The sequence below is a fragment of the Rhamphochromis longiceps genome, linkage group LG5 (genome assembly GCF_057381845.1).
Source record: "Rhamphochromis longiceps isolate RC_006_pf linkage group LG5, R_longiceps_female_GT1.1, whole genome shotgun sequence".
Classification (NCBI taxonomy): Eukaryota; Metazoa; Chordata; class Actinopteri; order Cichliformes; family Cichlidae; genus Rhamphochromis; species Rhamphochromis longiceps.
Genome location: NC_140561.1, coordinates 28,249,291 through 28,270,304, shown reverse-complemented (window position 1 = coordinate 28,270,304; position 21,014 = coordinate 28,249,291). Strand labels below are relative to the sequence as shown.

The 21,014-nt window shown below is 38.6% G+C and overlaps 2 protein-coding genes and 1 long non-coding RNA gene across 6 annotated transcripts in view; 2 read left to right on the top strand and 1 right to left on the bottom strand.

Moving 5' to 3' along the window:
* LOC146670251 (uncharacterized) overlaps positions 1 to 21,014 on the top strand; it is a 235,532-nt gene that overhangs the window by 184,689 nt on the left and 29,829 nt on the right. The window lies entirely within an intron of this gene.
* On the top strand, positions 1,297 to 20,137 carry ergic3 (ERGIC and golgi 3). 2 transcript variants are annotated; one of them, XM_085407085.1, is made up of 14 exons: positions 1,297 to 1,471; positions 3,046 to 3,116; positions 4,026 to 4,113; positions 4,216 to 4,335; positions 5,580 to 5,676; positions 5,769 to 5,934; positions 6,801 to 6,858; positions 9,276 to 9,290; positions 11,799 to 11,830; positions 11,989 to 12,085; positions 15,666 to 15,730; positions 15,891 to 16,027; positions 16,339 to 16,394; positions 16,514 to 20,137. In XM_085407085.1, exons 1-14 carry the CDS (start codon positions 1,384 to 1,386, stop codon positions 16,591 to 16,593), a joined length of 1,170 nt encoding a protein of 389 aa, XP_085263211.1. In that variant the 5' UTR covers positions 1,297 to 1,383; the 3' UTR covers positions 16,594 to 20,137. The 2 variants fall into 2 exon arrangements, with proteins under 2 accessions (XP_085263211.1, XP_085263212.1); XM_085407086.1 differs by lacking the exon at positions 9,276 to 9,290.
* romo1 (reactive oxygen species modulator 1) lies at positions 11,691 to 14,928 on the bottom strand. Its single transcript, XM_085407087.1, has 3 exons — positions 14,771 to 14,928; positions 13,003 to 13,133; positions 11,691 to 12,705 (listed from the first exon to the last, which is right to left on the bottom strand). The coding sequence occupies exons 2-3, from the start codon at positions 13,131 to 13,133 to the stop codon at positions 12,597 to 12,599; spliced, it is 240 nt and encodes a 79-aa protein (XP_085263213.1). The 5' UTR covers positions 14,771 to 14,928; the 3' UTR covers positions 11,691 to 12,596.

The following is a 21,014-nucleotide window of genomic DNA, read 5'->3' as shown; positions in this document are numbered from 1 at the left end:
TGCACTGTGAATCTTTACTTTAGCACATTTGCAGCAATGGGCCAGCATTTATATTTTGTGCTTACTGAGAGCTCAAAATACTCCTTACTAAATGCTACTTTGACTATGCATCGCTTTGAACATTTTTATCTAGATGAGACTCACCAGTTAGCCTAACATGTCTTTGAAATTTGGTAGCATCCAGAGAAAACCCATGCATCTGCAACCCCCAAGGAGAACATGCAAACTGTTCTAACCTTAATCCTTCTTGCTATGAGGCAATAGTGCTCACCACTGCACCTCTTCCACAAATCCTCAAATGTTGAGTAACTATGTCCACACTCAAGCATGAAATTTTTGTAGTGCTTCCAGCTCAGATTTTGACTTTTGCAACACCTACTATTAATATGTCTCTTTCCCATCCCTACTGTGTCTCACAGGAACAGTTAACTATGTGACTTGAGCAGGTTTGCCACCTTATTGGTGGTGAAAGACTGCGTAACAGTGAAGCTGGGCCTCTGTCATTCAGCCAAAATAGCTCTCACCCAGGACTCTGGAGTGTTGTATCTCATGTTACGATATGGGCACTGATCTTTTGGGTTCTCTGGGTTGTAGGATGTATGGATTGAGCTTGTTCCACCTCAAAAGATGCACCACTGGATTTGGTTCTGGGGAGTCTGGAGATACGATCAATAATTTAGGCTCTTTCTCAGTTTTTTTCAACCCATTCAGGGACAGGCATTGAAGAGCATACAACCTGGACATGTCACCATCCACCAGTCCAACACTGGACTAACAAAGTGAGACAGCATTTTTACGCCTTAAGCCAAATTAGAGCCACTGAGTAACTTGAAACCACAGTGCTGTGCCTGAACCCAGACATGAACTGCAAAAACATACAAGCTCCTTCTGGTGCCTGACATTTGATACATCAGCTGAAACAAGTATGAATAAGTATCAACATATGTGGGAAATATCCAAAAAGTATCAAAGCATAAAAAATTACAAATAACTGGCCACAGTCAAATAAATAATGAATTTCTTGATATCTTCTGTATTAATGAATCGTTAATATTTCTTTCTTATTTATTTATTTATTACTGGTGTTAATTATAATGCAGTTGTTGATTGCCAATAGCCTTAAATGTAACTACTGATAATCACCACAAAGGTAATTATTGTTGTAAAATGTATGCAACTGTATGTAAACCAGCGTGTCCACAGGTAGACCTTTGAATGAAGAAAACAAGGAACGCAAGGAGAAAGAAAAAAAATACGCGGCCGACGCTGATTGGCCCAAGCTTGCCCCTCGCGTGTCCCGGAAGTGAAAGTCGAGGGCTGGTGTGTGTGTCTGAAGGAATCTGTCGGTAACATTTTTGTAGCGGGTGATTGGAGGTTTAGAAAATGGACACGTTAAATAAACTGAAGCAGTTTGACGCTTATCCTAAAACTCTGGAGGATTTCCGAGTGAAGACGTGGGGAGGGGCGACTGGTGAGAGGCTTTAATTTGTCACAGAGCAGCAGCCATTCATACATACAGCCTGTTAGCTGCAGCGGCTAACAACACAGCTATTTGCTTCATTTCTCCTATCAGTGCTCAAATACAGTACACATGAATAAAGTTACAGTATTAGCATGCCTGTGGCAACTCAAGGGAAGCCGGAAATCAAGCAGAATAGATGCCGGTAATATTTACATTTCCGATAACAGAGTAGCGATGCAGCTAGCTCAAGAACAGTTGAGCATAAAGTGTGGGTGCAAATGTAGAGAAACCGGTTTAAAATCACACATTTTGAGGAGTTTGTGTCACAGGCTTTTTGTGAAGGACTTGTTGGGGATTTTTCATGATTTTACAAGACTGTTGACTAGTTTGTAATCATTCTCCTGTGGTTTTTATAGAGTAAAACTATTAATTCGAGAGAGGGAATTCAAGAGGTAAAAACAGACGTGAAAAGGCTTGAACTAAATTAATTATACTATGATGACAATAACATAAGAGATGGGACAAGCATCATTAGAAAGGTTATATACAACATATCTATTATAACGCCGTATGCAGACATTTGCTTAGAGACAGTCTTGTTATCATGATGTGTGAACTACAACAGTATTGTGTAGTTTGGTAGGAACTAAAATTGTGTAGAGGATGATTTATAAATAATGTGAGGTATAGTAGACTTTTTAGTCTTTTTGATCTTCCAACAGGGCTATTGTTATTTATAATCTAGGGATTTTTTTAAACTGGTGACTGTTAAATGACTGTCAAAACACATTGTTTTGTGAATATGGAAGAAGAAGAGGGATGTATTTGTATCATCTAAACCAGGGGTGTCAAACATAAGAATCACAGTAGACAGAGGTTCGGCTCACGTTTGGACCTTTGTGTTTTCCACTTTCATCGTTTTTCCTCAATTGCTAATTCATTTGATTTTCAAACAGTTTTTGCTTTTGCTATTCAGATTTAGGGACTGAAAACTACTTGCTTAGATTTAGGGAAAGTTAGAACATGATCCTTGAAAAAAAGAGCATTTGGGAGCATCAGTTCTGACTCACTGTTGACCCAGCGTGTCATTTAGTGATGCCAAAGGACAAGACCAAATTTCAATATCGCCTTGACACTGCTGCTTCACAGCAGTGCTAATCACTGTGCCACCATGCTGCACAATTGAGTACATTATGTATATTAAATGTATTCTGTAAATATTAAATGTAATGGTGTCAAAAAATATCTAGACCTAGATGTAGTTATTCAGCAGAAGATCTTTGACTCAGTACTATCCAGTATTCCAGCTGAGCTGACTGTGGTGTAGGCTAGTTTATGAACTTATTAGTGCCATATTATGTATGTATATATGCAGTCTGTATATGCCAGAATTAGGTGATATATGAATATTGGATTACTTTTGGAAAGAAGGTACAAGTAACAATAATGCTGCTTCTTTTCCATGTTATTGTTGTACACGTATTCCTTTCATGTAATCACTTGGTTATAGTTCAGAGTTTTCTCATTATACAGAAATGTGATATTGTGTGGTGTTAAAATGCATACTTCCTCTGTCTCTGCAGTGACTATAATCAGTGGTGTCATCATGCTAATCCTGTTTGTCTCTGAGTTGCAATACTATCTGACTAAAGAGGTGAGTTTATCCACTTTATTTTGATGTCCTCTTTAGATGGTGTCATCCTCCACCCTGTGAAATTAAACCCAACGCCTGGCACACAAAGTAAAAAATAACAGGTTTTAGTTCCAAATCTGCTTTTTTACACTTGTTTCTGAGCTTCTACATGTGCAGGCCAGTGGTCTAATCAAACATGTCAGAAAATTCATTAGTAGAAATTTCACAATCATTTTTGAATGTGCAAATTCTAGATAATATTCTAGAACTAGAGCTAAATCTTTTCAGTAAAATGTAAGAAAATATTTACTGCCTTGTCTCTAAATATGATGATTATTTTTGTTCTTGTTCTCATATATGATACCAAACGAATACTTTTGGTTACAGCAGACAACTTAAGTCTCATACTGGGGCTTAGTGCAGTGTCTCAGTTTATTTCTCCTTGATAAAGTAAATTTCCAATTAAATTTCCATTATGAATGAATCCATATTTATTATCTGCAAAGAACCATAATCATAAATCTGGTTTCCTCTGATACCAGTTAACTGACACTGATGACGTGGTTTCCAAGATCCTGATTGTGTTAATTTTTTCTCCCGATGATTAAAGGTACAGACTGTGGTGATAAAGATGGCCTGAAATACCTGTTAGACTGCTCTGATGAGTCTGCACATGTAAACAGTGAAATAGACTAAAAGTCTACACACACAAGTGTGAAGGACAAACAAAAACAATTTTTTTCCAGGGTTTTCTCAGAATCTCTACTGTGTTTAGTGCAGAAATGAAGACTAACTTTCTGTTTCTTTGGTGTTTAAAAAAACAAAAAGCATCAGAGATAAATTGTTCCCTGACTGATTAAATACGTTTGTTTTTACTGGTGTTTCTGTTTTACGTGGATGACTAAGTTAACAATCACCTGTGCCCGGCAGGTCCATCCTGAGCTGTACGTCGACACGTCACGGGGAGACAAACTCAAAATCAACATCGATATTATTTTCCCTCACATGCCGTGTGCCTGTAAGTTCTCTTTTCTCAAGAAGCTCCAGACTGATGAAGTTAGCATGCTAATCATAACATATGTTAATGATAAAGACCTACATCTGCTTTTTCTCTTGGCAGATCTTAGTATAGATGCAATGGACGTGGCTGGTGAGCAGCAGCTGGACGTTGAACACAATCTGTTCAAACAGCGGTTGGACAAAGAGCTCAAACCTGTCACCCAGGAGGCAGAAAAGCACGGTAAAAGCTGATGTTACGCTCACCATTAAGGTGCTGATACTGCTCAGCAGATTGGACAGTGTGTGGAGGTGTGCATATTTGGTTTGGCAGCGCAGTGGATTAACAAATAATGTGATGATTTTTTTGTTAGATTGTTTTTGTTCAGTTTTTTCCTTTGTTTGTTTGCTTGTTTTCTTGTTGCAGAGCCTCTGCATTGTAAAATTCTCTGGGCATAGTTTTAAAACAGACGATGAGTCAGCAAACTCGTTCCATTTTCCTGCTTATTTTTTTTGCTTCTCAAACATAAAAACATTCCAGTGATCAACCTGCATCACTGATACACACGTAAGATCTGTGACTTATTAATGTTTCCAGAGTCAGAAATATTGAGGAATTTTATAGTTTTGTCACTCCCTAAGAAAATTAAGAAACGTATGCTCACAAATCCAGAAGTCAAGTCGCTTCTCGGCATTCTAGTATAGAAAGCACCACTGACTGTGGGGACTTTTGGGAAATTCCTGTTAATGGAGCATCATTGGTCGACTGTTTCACTCTCACTAAGGTGGATATCTGTTATTGGCAGAACACTAAAAATGAAAGATTCCAATTGGGGAAGCACCACTTGGGAAAAATGTTTGCATGGAGTGTTTTTAATTCCCAGATAAAGGAATGCATGGTGAAACTTGTTGGGAGTGTTTCTTTCTTTTATTGTGCCAGGAGAATGAAAGCATTCTGAAAATGATTTACAAAGAGAGTGTCTTACAGTTCTTTGATGTATAAGCTCATATGTATTTCTTCTATAGAAGACCTCAGTCAACAATACTGTGAATGCAGGAGGCACCGCTACTTAAAAGCTGTTTGTGGCTCTTATAATATGGGAGCAGTTGAACCTTTTGTTTTGCTTAGATGCTGCTCAGGTCTGTTCTGATATCAGATTTCAACTTGAGGATGATCAAGGATGATCAATTGGAAACATTTGTCAGTTTCATCTGTAACTTTGCTTATGTGGTCTCATTATTAACCTCAAAATACAAATATATGAAGATGACAAGAATCTGTACAAAAAGAGCATTTCTTATATTTTTTATAATATTGTCATATTTGCATTACTGACAGGATATTGGGTCTCTTTACTGACATATATATATAAAAAAACACACAACTATGTAATTTAGAAAGGGTTTATCTTCCTCAGAGTTATGTGCTGAAGTAGGGATGTTGTTTGGCTGCTAATCATCATGATTATTTTGTGTTTTATTGTTCAGAGCTCGGTAAGGCTGATGATGGCGAAGTGTTTGATCCCAGCACGCTGGACCCAGACAGATGCGAGAGCTGCTACGGAGCTGAAACTGAAGATCTCAAGTAAGACACAAACACAGGCTGCTCTTTCTGTCTCTGTTTACTGTATGACCCTGTGTTAACTCGCCTTGGTTCTTCTTGGTGTGTGTGTCCAGATGCTGCAACACCTGTGATGATGTGCGCGAAGCGTATCGGCGGCGAGGCTGGGCGTTCAAGAGTGCAGACACCATCGAGCAATGTAAAAGAGAGGGTTTCACTCAGAAGATGCAGGAGCAGAAGAATGAAGGCTGTCAGGTTTACGGCTTCCTGGAAGTCAACAAGGTATGAAGTCTTACACGTCATCCTTAATAACATGGCAGGGCTGTCAAAGATCAGCAGGCTTGTTATCTCTCGGGAGGACATCCAGTGTTCAGAACGAGAATACTACTGAGATGAGTAGTCATCAGTAGTATGTCATACCTGGGATGACACAACTCAGAAAGTCTCAGAATGATACACAACTGTGTAACTTTATGTTGACGTAGCTGGTTCTTGTATTGCAAGATCCAGAATTTCCAGCCTATGAAGAAACTGTTTTGAAAGTTATTAATAGACTTACATAAGTAAATGTCACTCTTATTTGTCTGTGTGTCTTTTAATTCGCCGTTTCCTTGAGCACCAGTTTCAGTCATAAGCTGGCCTTATTTGCCTAATGCAGCAATGTTGTGCCCTGTTATTGGGACCACTGTGTGGAAGATGATCTGAGATGATCTTTGAGCAAAGTTAAAATATAACAAGATAATATTGAAAAAAAAATAATAATTTTGTAGCGTTTTTGCAAGAAAGAGTTTAACAGGAGTTTAAAACTCACCTCTTTTCATTGGCTTTTAGAAAGGTTTAATTTATTTGTTTATTTATTTTTTATTTGATCAGCGAGGTGTTTTACGAAATTGTGTTCTATTGTATTTTTATCTGTATTTACTGTACAGCACTTTGGTCAGCCTTGGTTGTTTTTAAATGTGCTCTATAAATAAACTTGACTTGACTTGACTTGACTAGGAATAATATGTTATAAATGTAACTGCGGTTTAAACAAAAACTCCTTTGCAATGCTATCACTTGACATTTTTATCAAAGTGAATTTAATAAATGGATATATCTATGTATACATATGTCTCATGTTTTGTGGTGGGGTTTTTATGCTTTAGGTGGCAGGAAATTTCCACTTCGCTCCAGGAAAAAGTTTCCAGCAGTCTCATGTCCACGGTAAGCTGCCCCTCCATTCAGCTCACAGACACACCTAACCAAAGGTTTTTAACACCCTTAGTTTATTTTTATTTTACTAATTGGCAGAGCTTTGTATGTAATTATAGTCAGAAGCCCAAAATACCTTTAAAAAGCCAGAATCTATAGAACTGTTGGGATCTAAGATAAGCATAAAGCTTCTAAATAAGAAGCTTTTTGATGAATTGATGTTTCTATAGGCAAAGACACCCAACATATTTTATCACAGACAATTCAGCAGTGATCTGAGACGAACACTGTAGTCTGGAGTGTTTCACCTGGATTTCATCACTGCGCTGTTGAACGACACCTAAATTAAACAGAAAGAATCACTGTGACTATATTTTTCCAAATAAATTTGGAGTGACTAGCAGACAAGTTTACGACGCTATCATAAGGGTGTTTATAAACCTTTGATGGGTATGTTTGTTCATCAGTCTCTCTGTCTGTATTTATTCATTTATCCAGCCATCCATCAATCAAATGTCCACATTGAGCCACACATCTAAATCTGTTCATTAAAAACAGAAAATCATGCACAATAAGCTTGCTTATTATTTTACATTTTGAAAAATGTAAAATAATAACAATAAATATAAATCATTTTGGCTTTAGTATTTATTACTTGTGAAATAAATATGACAGCAATTTGTCACTATTCAGACTGCTTTGTTGAGAATACTGATTTTAGCTCAGTGATGAAGATTTTGACATACAGTAGCTGGGATTGCTACAGTGCAGTCAGCTGATCGTGTCTACCAATACAGGATCTGAGACACGGACTCACCGGTCAGCGGATACAAAATGTAAATTTAGGCTGGTTTTTTTATTTTGAAAAAGGCAATGGTCAGTGTGTTATATTATCTAAAATCCATTAAGTTCTGAAATCTTCAGTCTTTTATTTTGAAAAGGTTTTATGATTTCACAGGCAGAAAACAATACATTCTGTTATTCGTGCTTTGCAATTAATGGAAAGAGGTACGAGTGACACTGCATGTCATTCGTGTTGTTTTTCATGCATTGCCTGGGAGTTTGACTGAACCCACATCAGGTTTTACAAAGCTGACTGCAGTGTTTCTTGATGGGGGTCATATTCTGTACTCAGAGGTTTCTCTTTAGAAGATAGCTGAACTTTGAGTTTGTAGATAAACCAAAGTTTTTTTCTGGAGCTAACAAAGCTGATCTGAACTGTTCGTAGCAAGTTTATTTCAGCCAAAGTGCAATTTTCTCATCATTTTACCTCTCACATAGTGTTTGTCTACATTTTTATTCCTTTTATTCATTTCTTCCTTGTGTTTCTGTTGTGTTTGCCATCATTGTGTATGCATTTTGCTCATTATTGTGACTGGAAGTTGTTGTCTTTTTTTGTCTGCCTGCTAAATGTTTCCCTCATATGTACAGTCACCCCATGAGGTCTAAGACACTTGTTGCTATTTATGCTTTGACTGGTTCATTTAGTAAAATTGCTTATGTGTACTATCAGGATGTGGAAGTTGGACATCTTCAGCTAAGACACAATAACAGTGGGTTAGGGCATTTCTTATTCTCATTGATGACTTAGACCTCATGGAGTACCAGAGCAGGAAATTAACAGTAGCCAGCTACCACATGCTAAAAACATTTATTTTTATTTGGCAAATCTGCCACAACACTACTTCTGATCTGACTCTAAAACTGTCTGAATACCAAATTTAAAAGTATAAAGAATGTGTTTTAGTAAAAACCTGGCTGGCTGGTAAAACAGTGAAGGAAGCTGACGTTTTACTGCACTTTCCACTGTTGATTTTAGTTTCCTATCTGGAACATAAAACACTGACCTTTGTTCTTAAGTTGCTAATGTGAGATCATGACTGAATCTCAACGGTGTAATATTAAATGCTTATCAGAAGAAACAAGAGACAAGAATCACTTGAGGACTGTAAGCGAGGCTGTGGCTGAAATAAACCAGCTTCATCCTTACTCTGGTCCCAAATCATCTCCAGCCTGGACTGACCTTAAACCCTCTGTACTGTGTGTGTCTGGGACTGCACAATTACTCCGACAGGATACAAACTGTTTTCTAAATCACAAGGGGCTCAAACCTTTTAGAGCTGACAAATATAATCCTCCTCAATTGGATATTTTTTTGTGCTGTAAATCTCAAGCTTATAAATCAAAATGTATAATGGAGTTAAGCTTTTAATACTCCTAAACAGCCAAACCACAAACACAAAGAGCTTGTTTTCATTGCCTGAGTTAAGTTATTAGTTTCTTAATGCTATAAATCTAAAAATATTAAGCATAAAAACTCAGTTTGTCAAAGTTGTGCAGCCCCTACTGACATGCCCAACCACATTAATGTAACATGGTTTGCTGTCTACCTGCATTACTATTGTGACTCTTTTCTCTTTTTTCTGTAGTGCACGCTGTGGAAAGTAAGTCCATCCTTTTTTGCAGATTTTATTTTTTTTTATTCTTTTGAAGAACAGCTTTAATGCAGTTTATTAGCCTGGTTATTGTTACAATAAATAGTTGCACATAATGAAGAACACTGCTCAAAAAAATGTGGGGAAAACACATTAGCTAAAGACACCCTGAAAAACAAAAGTGAAAAAGGCTCAACCATTTTTCCAAAATCAAACCCAGGACCCAACACATCAGCATGAGGTCTGACAATGGGTCCAAGGAGTTCATCCTCATACCCAAGGGCAGTCAGGGTGTTTTTGCCTAACCTGTAGAGCTCTGTGTGGCTTTTCTGGGCCCTTTCCATATTTGCCACGTGTGCTTAGCATGTACTTGCTCTCATCTGTGAAAAGCACAGGCCACCTGTGATGGGTCTGCCAAGTATGGTATTTTATGGCAAATGCCAGTCAGGCTCCACGGTGCCAGGTAGCCTGTTTTTGATTGCCTGGCTAGAGACATTCAGACCAGTGCCATGCTGGAGGTCATTTTTTTAGCTCTGGCTGTCATCATCCTGCTTCATCACAAATTAGCCGACACCGGTTCTGCTGATGGGTTAAGGAACTTCTATAGTCCTGTCCAGGTCCCCCAGAGTAACTGCTTGTCTCCAGGAATCTCCTCCATGCTCTTGAGGCTGTGTTGGGAGACGGCCTTCTGGCAGTGGCATGTATTAATGAGCCATCCTGAAGGAGTTGGGAGTACCTGTGCAACCTCTGTAGGGTCCAGGTGTCTCCTCATGCTGCCAGCAGTGATGCTGACTCTAGCTAAATGCAACACTAATATAACAAAAAACTGTCAGAAATGAAAAAGATGGGAAAAATGCTAGTGTCCTCCACCTGTAAGACCATTCTTGTCTTGGATGTTGTCTCATTGTTGCCCCTCTAGTGCGTCTGTTGTTAATTTCATTCAAACCAAAGCAGCTAAAACTGGAGTTTTACTAACTTGATGATGTTCTCTGATTAAAGAAGTGTTCCTTTAATTTTTTGAGCAGTGTACTTACTGTGAATATATATATATATATATATATATATACCTATGCTATAATTAAGCAACGTGATGAAAAAGCAGGAGCTAAAAAACACAAGTGTTGGATTTCAAGGGGAGTGTTGCTGATGGGTGTTGGGGAGTCCGGCTACATTTGTGTAAAGCCTTTTGTTACTTCTAAGGGGACCTATTATGCCTTTTCTGATTGGCTGTCATACACGTGTGTGTGTGTGACAGTATATACTGTCATACACACACGTGTGTGTGTGTGTGTATGACAGTATATACTGCTCCACTGGTGGACGCTCTTATTAAACATGGCTGAACTTTAAAATAATGAGATCAGCACACAAGTAATGGTGTGAGACAAAAGATCCGCCTTCTAAACACTCAGTTTCACTTTTTTCCCCCCTACTGGCTTTGTGTTTAGAAATGGGGGATGTCCCTAATGTAGTCCTTTTACTTTAGTTGTGAGCACAACAGGCTTACAGGGAGCGGGAAGGGAGAACTTCACAGAGAAGGCGAACTGAGGAGTTGCACTCAGTATAAGATGAATTATTTTTGACTGTAAATAATGCAAAACTACTGCAGTAGAGTCCAAGAAAAAAACACATGGAGCAGGAATAAAGCAGAATCGGCTCCCTTTAAGTCAGCATCATCTTTAAAGTTTGAAAATGGAAAGATTGTGTAGGTTCAACATAACTCGACATCTGTAGACTGCTCCTCTTCTTTGCTTGATGATCGAAGCTCCAAGTTACATTGTGTATAATAATGGCAAGCATCTGTGGACCTAACATTTCTGGTCTCTGTGCTGTTTTAGTCCCCTGACTGTGTATGAGAAGTAAAATTTCAAATTGATCAAATACATAATGGCACCTATTATACTGGACCAGGCTTACAGCTTGTATAAGAAAAAAAAAAGAAGGTATTTTAAATATGCTTTTCTGAATTAGAAGAGGTATTACTTTCTTTTTTGTCATAAGATTTACTAAACCAGTACCTTTATTACTGCACATACAAGTACTAATTGCAATAAAGGGGTAATACATTACTGCTAAGCATGTGGTGAACTCAAACCTTTGGCGTTTGCTTTAGAGTTTGCCCTGATCAGCTTCTGCACTGTGCAGCTGTCACTTGTTTGTGTGATTGTAGTTCTTCCAAAAAGGTGACGAGTTTGTCTGTGGAGCCATTGTAGAACTTGCTGCTTGTCAGTCCCTCTAAATCCAACCTCCTTACCATAAAAGTGCCCTAAATTTATCCCATTTTAGATACTCCAGTATTTGACAGATATCTACCAACTCTGGAATGAACTTTTGTGCCAGGGAGCCACAGATTCATCCACAAATTGAGTCAAACAGCTGAACAAAGGGGCACTACTCAATCACACAAGCTGATTTGAACACATTTTATTTCATTTACTACACATGGCCTGTATTTGCATTTTTTTTTTTTTTTTACTTTTTAGTAAGTGATTTAAAGTGGTTTTGTTTCTTTTGCAGTACACGACCTGCAGAGTTTTGGCTTGGACAATGTAAGTAACATATTTTCTTGATCATTTCTCATAATACATACTGCAAGTATGTTACAGTCCAAGCTATCTGGCTGTTTCAGCAGTGAAATTTTATGCTTATTTCTAGTTACTCAGAGAAATTTCTGAGATCCGCTAACTTGTAATCTCTCTTTCTACAGATAAACATGACCCATCTGATAAAACACCTGTCATTTGGTAAAGATTACCCCGGTCTTGTTAACCCCCTGGATGGGACTGATGTCACAGCACCACAGGGTGAGTGATACAAGTTCTTGTTTTTAATATCAATAGTGCTGCAGGAGCAGCCTGGCACTTGCTCTCAAACGATTCAGGGTTTACTTCTCAGATTAATGTTTCCAAGTTGGACTAACCTGTCAAACAACTGTTCAGTGACAAATTGATCAACTCCTCCAAACTCTTAACTGTGGTTAGAGATGTGCCATTTGTGAACTTCCAGGTTTCCGCTCATGTTTAAAATAGAAGGTTGGCTGGTAACCGAAAGAAACCAGCATTGATAAGAAAAAGTATTTCCCTGTTGTGTCACTGAACTAAATATAATTACTTGTGTTACAAATTGTTTGTTTTAAAGGCATCAAAAAGTAAATCACATGCCCCCTGAAAACCATTTCACAAATTTGAACTTTTATTGACAAAACTAGACTGTTGGCTGAGAACATGGCAGCACTGAATGGACAGAAAGCTGTGACTGGAAATAGTTGAAGAGTCTCATTGTTGAATATTTGTATATAGGTCTTTCCTCTTGTCTTCAGCAGCGAATACCCATACCGATGGCCATAAAAGTGCCGAACGTCCCTCCACTCTGCATCATGGTCTTTCCTACTCCTCCCATGAGCTCCCGGCCACGCATGCCGATCCTGGAAAGAGAAATAACAGTCTTACTTTTTATTCATGTGACCTAGAGTGAGACACTCCATATTTAGCCCCAAGATTGATACATGTTAAAGCTTTCATTTCTTCATCTAGTTGAAGCAAGCAACATTTACACCAAATTTAAAAATTCCATAAAACACATTTTTAATAAGATTCTTTTCAATTATTGTAGCAAAACATCTTGATGCACAAAATGCACTGTCTGTATTTACCACTTAGAGCAGCACAATACTGTTACATCTTATATAAATAGTTTGTTCCCACACCAAATTCAAACCTACCTGAGACAGGAGAAAGTACCAAACATGGCACCAGCAGCCATTCCTACTGCAAAACCCATCATGAAGCCCATTTTGACCCGATCAAAGCAACTTGGCTGGGTCTGGCCATATGGACCTACAGCCACCGGCATCTACAGAGGATTGCAACAAAAAAAACAGGTTAAAGACCAGCTAGATAAATTATCATCTTATGTATTTGTTCTTATTCAAAAATTGTAAAACAGACCCTCTGGAATCCTTAATTCACTCTGTGAAAAGCGGCTTGTGGTAGGTTTACAAATGATGACTTGTGAGATTATAATATTTTCTAATTTCATCAATATTAGCTATTTTATCTGCAGAAACAGTGGCAACAGAAACACTCCAGATTACAAAGCCATATAAGTAAATGCACTACAATTACTAAAACTTATAGCATATCATTTTTGTTGACCATTTGATTAGATTAACCAATGCAAGTTCTAGATTGCAACTTATGATTCACCATTTCTGAAACTCAGGGCTGATTCTAGTATTCAAATGTTTTGTCTGATAAAGCTATTCATTCCCCCTTTTTGCCAGGAGAAAAAGCACTTCAGTACCCAAATACATGAACTGTTCAAGATGTTTTTTCCTCATGTTAGCCATAAAAATGTAAACATCGTGAAATAAATCTCAGCCAGCGCTGTCAGTAAACGTAATCTTCTTGGCAATATCAGCCAACAATATTATCCCCATATGAGAAAATTACATGTTGGGTTGTACTCTTCTGAAGAATATTATTCTTTAAGTGGCACAACCAGGGCTTTGAACTTTACTTGTGAATTCAGGTGTCAGAGGCTTCAATACCTCTGATTTATGTCAAAATAGAAAGAAAACTAGTGCTAGAAGAGCAAGATAACAAATAAAAATAGTACAGTGTATAATAACAGATTGTATTTATGCACAAGAATGATAACAAAAATAACTAAAAATTGTGTTAAAGAAGAGTAAAGATTGAGATTGTATAAGAGTAGTGCAAACTGCATTAATATAAATCTAAGAATAGCTGCAAGGATGTAGGTGAGCAGCTGCCAGGGGTAAATGTTCAGGTTGAAGCTTGTAAACAATCTCAGATCACTGCAGGGTCGTCATTACAGCTCACAAAGTGCGGCAAGAACCTTGTTGAGTTTTTTGGAATGAAAGTATTCAAGTATAACAATTATGTACATTGTGTTTTGGGTTTCTTTGCCTTAAGGTCACAGAGTTAACCCAGTGATCCCAGTTGTACACGCGTTCCACTACTCTGCAGTTACCATCAGCAATTAGTCGTCACCCTTTCCAGCTGTGCGCATTTCTGTATGTTTACTGACTTTTTGGATACACTTGTGCATCGTTGCCAGTAAATATTATAAAAACATACCCGAGATTAATCTGTAATTTAAGTCACTCAAGTTAAAACCATTACAGCTTAAAGACATTTTAATCTGTTGCCTTGACTCGCATTAATACAAATCAGGTCGTAGACTTACTCTGTTCCCTAGCTGGGATGCTAGGCTAATGTTAGCTTGTCCATAGCTTGTCCATGCGTGTTAACGTTTGCCGTTTAAGGGCGCTTATGTAAGCAAAGATAACAAAGGAAAGTGTGGTCTCCTTTTTGCGAAACCTGTCAAATTCACCTTTTTCTCTCCGTGTGGTTTGTTATGTTAGCTTAGCATGCTAACGTCACCTGTGGCCTTGACAGATAGACGAGGCCTGGTCCCACCGACTGTGTGATTTCTAAAAAGAATGACTCCGAAGTCACGCTTACCTTTAATTGTGTGTTTAAAACGGAGGGGGGTTTTAGATTTGAAACTTCAGGTTTCTCGTGAGTTTGAGCGCAGCTGCTTTTAAATGCCTTTCAAGCAGACCTCCATAACCGGATAGAGGAAGAAGGAAAAGATAGAGGAAGGTTATAAAGAGCTACAGTAACGTGGAGGGGGGAGCAAACAGCGCCATCCTGTGGTTGTTTTATTACAACATTTAATACAATTTTCCCATTTATTTCCATTAAGCAGCTAATTGTGTGAATGCATTCACACTATTGTGTTCTTTAACACATCACTGTTACTCCTTTGTTTTAAGGTCAGTTTTTTAAAACCTGTGATGTAGATTTAATCCAAATTTAAATAATATGTTTTGAGTACAGAACCCCCTCCTGTAATTTTCAAGATTCTGACAAAAAGCTTTACTAATCAAAAACATTTTGGTTCTTTGGGATATAATAATGGATTTGCGGTTCCTGGTCTTCCCTGTCCTTAGTGCCTGTGATCCAGAAATCAATCTTAGCAGCCAGCAGAAAGTGTCTCATTTCCTGAGGTATAGATGAGAAGTGGCACAAAGCTGAAATATAAAAATATTGTCAGGAGAAGGACTCTTCAAACAACTAGTTCTATGCATTCATTTGAAGTTATTTGACATGCTGTGATCCAGCTTTGTAAGCTTCACTGTGTGTGTGTGACTCTGTTTTTAGGGTTTGTCAGATTGTACTGTGTTGTAAACTGAATTAAAAATAGTCCTAAATATAAAACATGTCATGAACACTTGTTTTAATATCTGAGACAATAGAATAGAGCTGTGGTTGGGTTTGAAGTCTAGATTTTTTTATTATGTTTTTTAATGTGACTGCTTTCATATTTTAATGGTAAAAACGTTCCTCCTCACAGCATCGATGATGTACCAGTATTTTGTGAAAATTGTTCCTACCATCTACGTGAAAACTGACGGCGAGGTTAGTCGAACTGTCTCTTTATGTTTACTCTTCAAATGCACCAAAAGCATAATATGTGATTTTAAGAAGTTATTTAATTAAAAAACAACAACAAACACATAAATTACAGCCTGGATTACTCAGGTTTTTGTTGTGTTTCGGTTTTCACTTTTTTCACCAGGTGGTAAAAACAAACCAGTTCTCAGTGACCAGGCACGAGAAAGTGGCCAACGGGCTAATAGGAGACCAGGGGCTGCCAGGCGTCTTTGTTTTATATGAGCTGTCACCCATGATGGTTAAATTCACAGAGAAACACAGGCAAGTTGTAACAGTAGCTTTCATTATTGCTGACCGTTTTTCAAACACGATAAGTTTTTACATTGTGACTCTGCCACAATGTAAAAAGGTCATCTATAAGACTCAAGCTACCTTCATAGGCCGCATCCTTCGAAGGACCCGGCCTTCACAGTCTACGTGGGCCGGGTCCTTCAAAGACCGGGAAGGCTGTAAGTGCGAGGCTGTGAAATGGGGACGGTCTAGCCTTCAGATAGGCTGGCGAGAATACCAGGATATCATTATGTATTTTTTGCCAAATCTAAATACCAAATAATTTCTCTCTCGCTGTTCAGGTCCTTTACACACTTCCTAACAGGAGTTTGTGCCATTATTGGAGGAGTATTTACAGGTCAGTGGTGCTATTTACATATGCTTTGTGTTATTACCTGTGCAATAAAATATGTATATATTATTAAAAATGTAATCAAACTGTGTCTCTGTGTTTATCCTGCCTCCTGACCTGTGCAGTGGCCGGTCTGATCGACTCGCTCATCTACCATTCAGCTCGTGCCATCCAGAAGAAGATAGAGCTGGGGAAGACATCCTAACAGCGCTCCCCAGTGGCCTCCACGGTGCAACACAGACCAAGACAATGACAGAGCCAGAAGGACAGAGAGAAGAAGGGCAGAAAGGTGGAGGGAGAAGTTTGAAAGCGGGAGCACAGCTCTCCATCTCTCTGTCTTCTCTTAGGTCGAGGGAGAGAAATGCAGAGAGAGACAGAAGTTTTAAATCGTCCAGGTTTTAAATTTCTCTGCCTCTCTTTTTGTTCTTGAAAAAGTCTGGAGAGGAACTTGCGCATTTTTGAATTTTCCTCTCCACACAGGACAGAGACAGAATCAGAGATTGATTTTTCTGTGATTGATTACAAGCACAGCAGCAGATGCACACCCAGCCTCCGGGGGGAAAAAGGACCTGCGCACCGGTCCACTGTCAGATCACTACACCGAATGATTGTTAGAGAATCGTGGTTGACCCCAGTGTCTAGAGGAATAAGAAAGACAGGCCATCTATCACTTATTCACTTCATGTAACCTGGACTCACTGATGACATTTTATAAAATTGAAGCTCCAGTAGGCCTTAAAAGTCACAATCATGTAAAATACAGTTCGTGGTCTTGGTCTTCAAACTTTTTGAGATTACAAACTCATTATTTTGGTTATGTTTGTCTTATTTTATCTTTCTTACTCTCAGCAAGTTCCACAAAAAGAGCTAAACCAACCATGCTCCATTGCTGCCAACTGGCTGTTTTGAATAACAGTTGTAAATCAAATGAATGAAGCTAACTAACCAGCTATTTTAAGAAGTAACTGGGCAGTTGGGTTTTTTTTTTTTTAGTATTTTGTATTTAGATAGTCACACATTTGTTGCTTTTGGTCTTTTCAAAAGGGATTTATTAACAAGAAAAATATTCAATTTAGTCTGACTTGCAAATTCTCATCACATGTTCCCTTTATGTCTGTTTCTGTACAAGTGAGAAGATGAATTTAGTGTTTAAATATTGCTAAAATGTAATTAACCCCTCTGTCCCTCCAAAAAAAAGAGTCACGCTAACACCTAGTTGATTCCTGAGATGCACTTTCCCAGTATATTAGTTTCAGTGTTGTTCCTGTGTTGAATGTCTAAAAGTTCAAATACAGCGCATAAACAAAATGTCCGGTGAAAAGATGAAAAATGTCATTTTCACCAATTTATTCTGGCGATGTGGCCTGCAGGTCTTTATCAGAGCTCGTATAAATACCCTGGCCATGTTATAAACCAAGCAAGACCTGAGTGGAGTAAAACACAGGCGTGCTAAATAGATGACAGAAATGTTTCAGTGTTGTATAAATGAAAGCTGTGTAGCCCAGCCCTCAATCTGTGTGTAGCTGGGAAAAAACGAAATGATAAAATCAGAGCACTACAAATATTCCCACATAATTTAAAGACACTATGTAAAGACGTCTGATTTTTCAATCTGCTTTTTTGAGTTGACTTAAAATAGCCTCATGTCGGTGTCCTCCATCATTATTCCACCATCAGAGACAGCTGTCTCAGATACTCACCCCTCTTTCGGCACAGCATTAGAACTATTGGAATTGCTGAACAATAAATAAATTCAAAGACGTGATTAAAATTTTTACTTTCTTGCTAACAGTTATAACATTTAATGCCTCAAAACTATTACTGGAAGTTGAAGGAGTCATTAATTTAAAAATTCTACATATGGCGGCTAAAAAACAGATGTCAGGACTGATTCTCTGCCCACCTGATAACCGAGGAGGGAAAACTAATGGGGATTGAATAAAACTCCCTCGGATTTACTGCTGGAATATTTGTTTAATTGCACCGTTTCCATCTGTCTGACTTTCATCAGGTTTACACACATAGGGACACCATCTGAGTCTGAGGATTACTGGTCTGAGGTTAGTGTAAGAACTCGACGCTATGACATCTCACCGGGTTGGAAAGAAAATACAAAGATGAATCACAATAGCTGACTGGTGGTCTGTGGTTCTAATGACACATCTTCCAGACTGCACTCTACATATCCTCCTCTCCTCAGCATTCCCTTGACCGTTTTAGTCATTCAGCTTTCTTTTCCCCCTAAACCTGAACAGTGAGATTTGGTCACATGACATTTTATAGCGACTGTCAACAGAAAATTGTTGTAATTCGTTTACGGTTCTAGAGGAAGTTGCCTCCCTAGAGGCCAAAATGACCCCTGACTCTTCCCATAATGTGACTTGGAAATGAAATCTTTCCCATGATTTTACCATCATTTTTTGTTTTCGGGATATGTGCAGATGCACTGATCACTGCCTCAGGAGAGGGGCTGAATCCAACAGTTCAACACTTTGAACACAAAAAACGATATTCTTGAATTAGAATACCGAGGGAAGCGGTTGATTTGCTGAGGTTTGTCTATTTCTCTCATACAACGGGGTAACTAAAAATAAATCTGCTCACTTAGACTGCGGTTAAATTATTGTTTGTTTGTGAAATGCGGATGTTAAAAATTTGGTGCAGCCAGTAGCTTTAGATGACGATATTCCTCCTCATCCCCGTGACCCGAGTGTTATTCTCACCCAAAAGCTTCAGTCATTAAATGAGAGGGGTCAGCAGGCAGCTTCAAACCACAAGAAGAGAGCGTGTAAATGTTGGGTTGAGTCTGACTGTTCCTGACTCACATGTTGAGTCACCATGTGGTGTCCAGATGTTTCTGCCAGTTTGAACTTCGCCCCTGTTGTTTATTCTGAAGATCATCAGACTGAACCGAAATCTGGGTTTGAAATCGTTGGTTTGGAAACGATCTTTTCAGGCTCGGCTTACATCAATGATGAACAATTTCAAGAACATGCTGTGAGCTTTTTTGAGCCTTGAGTTGAACTGAGGTTTTAGTTCATTTCATAATTTTGGGGGAAGACCAACTTTCAGTCCAGTGTTGGGTATCTTTAGCTTTAGATTCTGCAGCTTGGAACTGGGAATCAGAAGCTCTCCCTCCTGCTGTGTTCAAGGAAAGCTGGAAACCCTCAAAGTCTCACTGGACCTCTAAACTCAAAGTTCAGTTTTCTGTCAATGCAGTGTTGGCCAAAAAAAGTCAGTTGCAAAGTCATTACCAGATTTCCTCCCAGTATTGATGTTTGTTTATGCAAATAACTTCTTCACAGTTCTTACTTGATCAAATCTCATCAAACTGTCCAAGTTTAAACTTGTTCTCAAATATGGTTCAAGTTATACCCACCTTCTGTTTTAACTGTTCCACATATTGAGTCATGATGGTCTTAGGAGGACGGCAAAACATGGTGTGAATCTGTGACTGAAGCTCATGTCAGTGTGGTGGGTCCTGCTTGTTATGACTGTATACTCTAAGGATCTCTCTGTGTGTAAAAGCTTCTGAAATCTGGTTGATTTTGAAAGATCCCGGTTGTTCTCAGTTGTTGATGGTTGTTTTGTTGCACCTTTTAACATCATAATCAGGGGCAGGGGTCGTGTGTGTGTGTTTGTGTGTGTATGTGAGAGAGAGGGAGAGTGACAGAGAGAAATGTATTTATATTTTGATTGTCCTCAAACAGTTTTTAAAATGACAGACAATAAATGTTGAATACACCAGCTTCCACTGTGTGTGGGTTGTTGTTGTTGGTTTTTTTTTTTTTATTCCATCCATCCGTTTTCCTAACCTCTTATCCAACTGAAGGGAGTGGAGGGATAGAGTTGATGCTAGAGGCAGGGTACTCCCTATACTACACACCCCCACGTCCACAGCCAATTTAGATCTAACATGTGCAGAGGGCGCCGGAAAGCCTAGAGAGAGGGGACGGTGCCAACACTGCATCACTGTGCTGGTTTTAATATTGTAATGTAATCTTAGTACAATCTGTACAATTAATCAAATCAAACCAGAAGCAGAGTTTGGATCTTTCATAGGGAGCTATTATACTTATTTCCAGCTCCATGGTTTGGTTCTTGGACTCTAGATTAGCTTTACATGGTCAACAGTTCAAAATAATCCTTATTTATCTTATGCCTTGGTGTTCTTGTGTGGAGATCCTAAAGACAAACATGGGCACAGCCTCCATGTCCGAAAAATTAAACCAGTGCTGAAGTGTCTAAAACTTGCATCCTATCTGAAAGCCACCTGATGGTGATAGCTGTGGTTCCAAAAAGACTTCCTGTCTTATAGAAGTCTATGGGAAAGTGGATCTTATCTTGACCTCTGTTTGTTTATGGGCTCAGTTACTCATTTGAACTCATCCCGAATGAGAAATTAAGCCTGTTATATAAATTTTTGTCATACTATGTTTAAAAAATGGAGGATTATCTGTGCTATGAAACACTCAATGGCTAATGATTTGTCGCATCAAACTGTTTGCATGTCCAATTGAAAATCTCTGAATCCCTGCATTAGCCCTATGACAGGCTGCAAGGACTCAGAGATTGGGCATGCAAAAAATTTCAAAGGATTCAAACCAGAACCTGTGAAACCAGTAG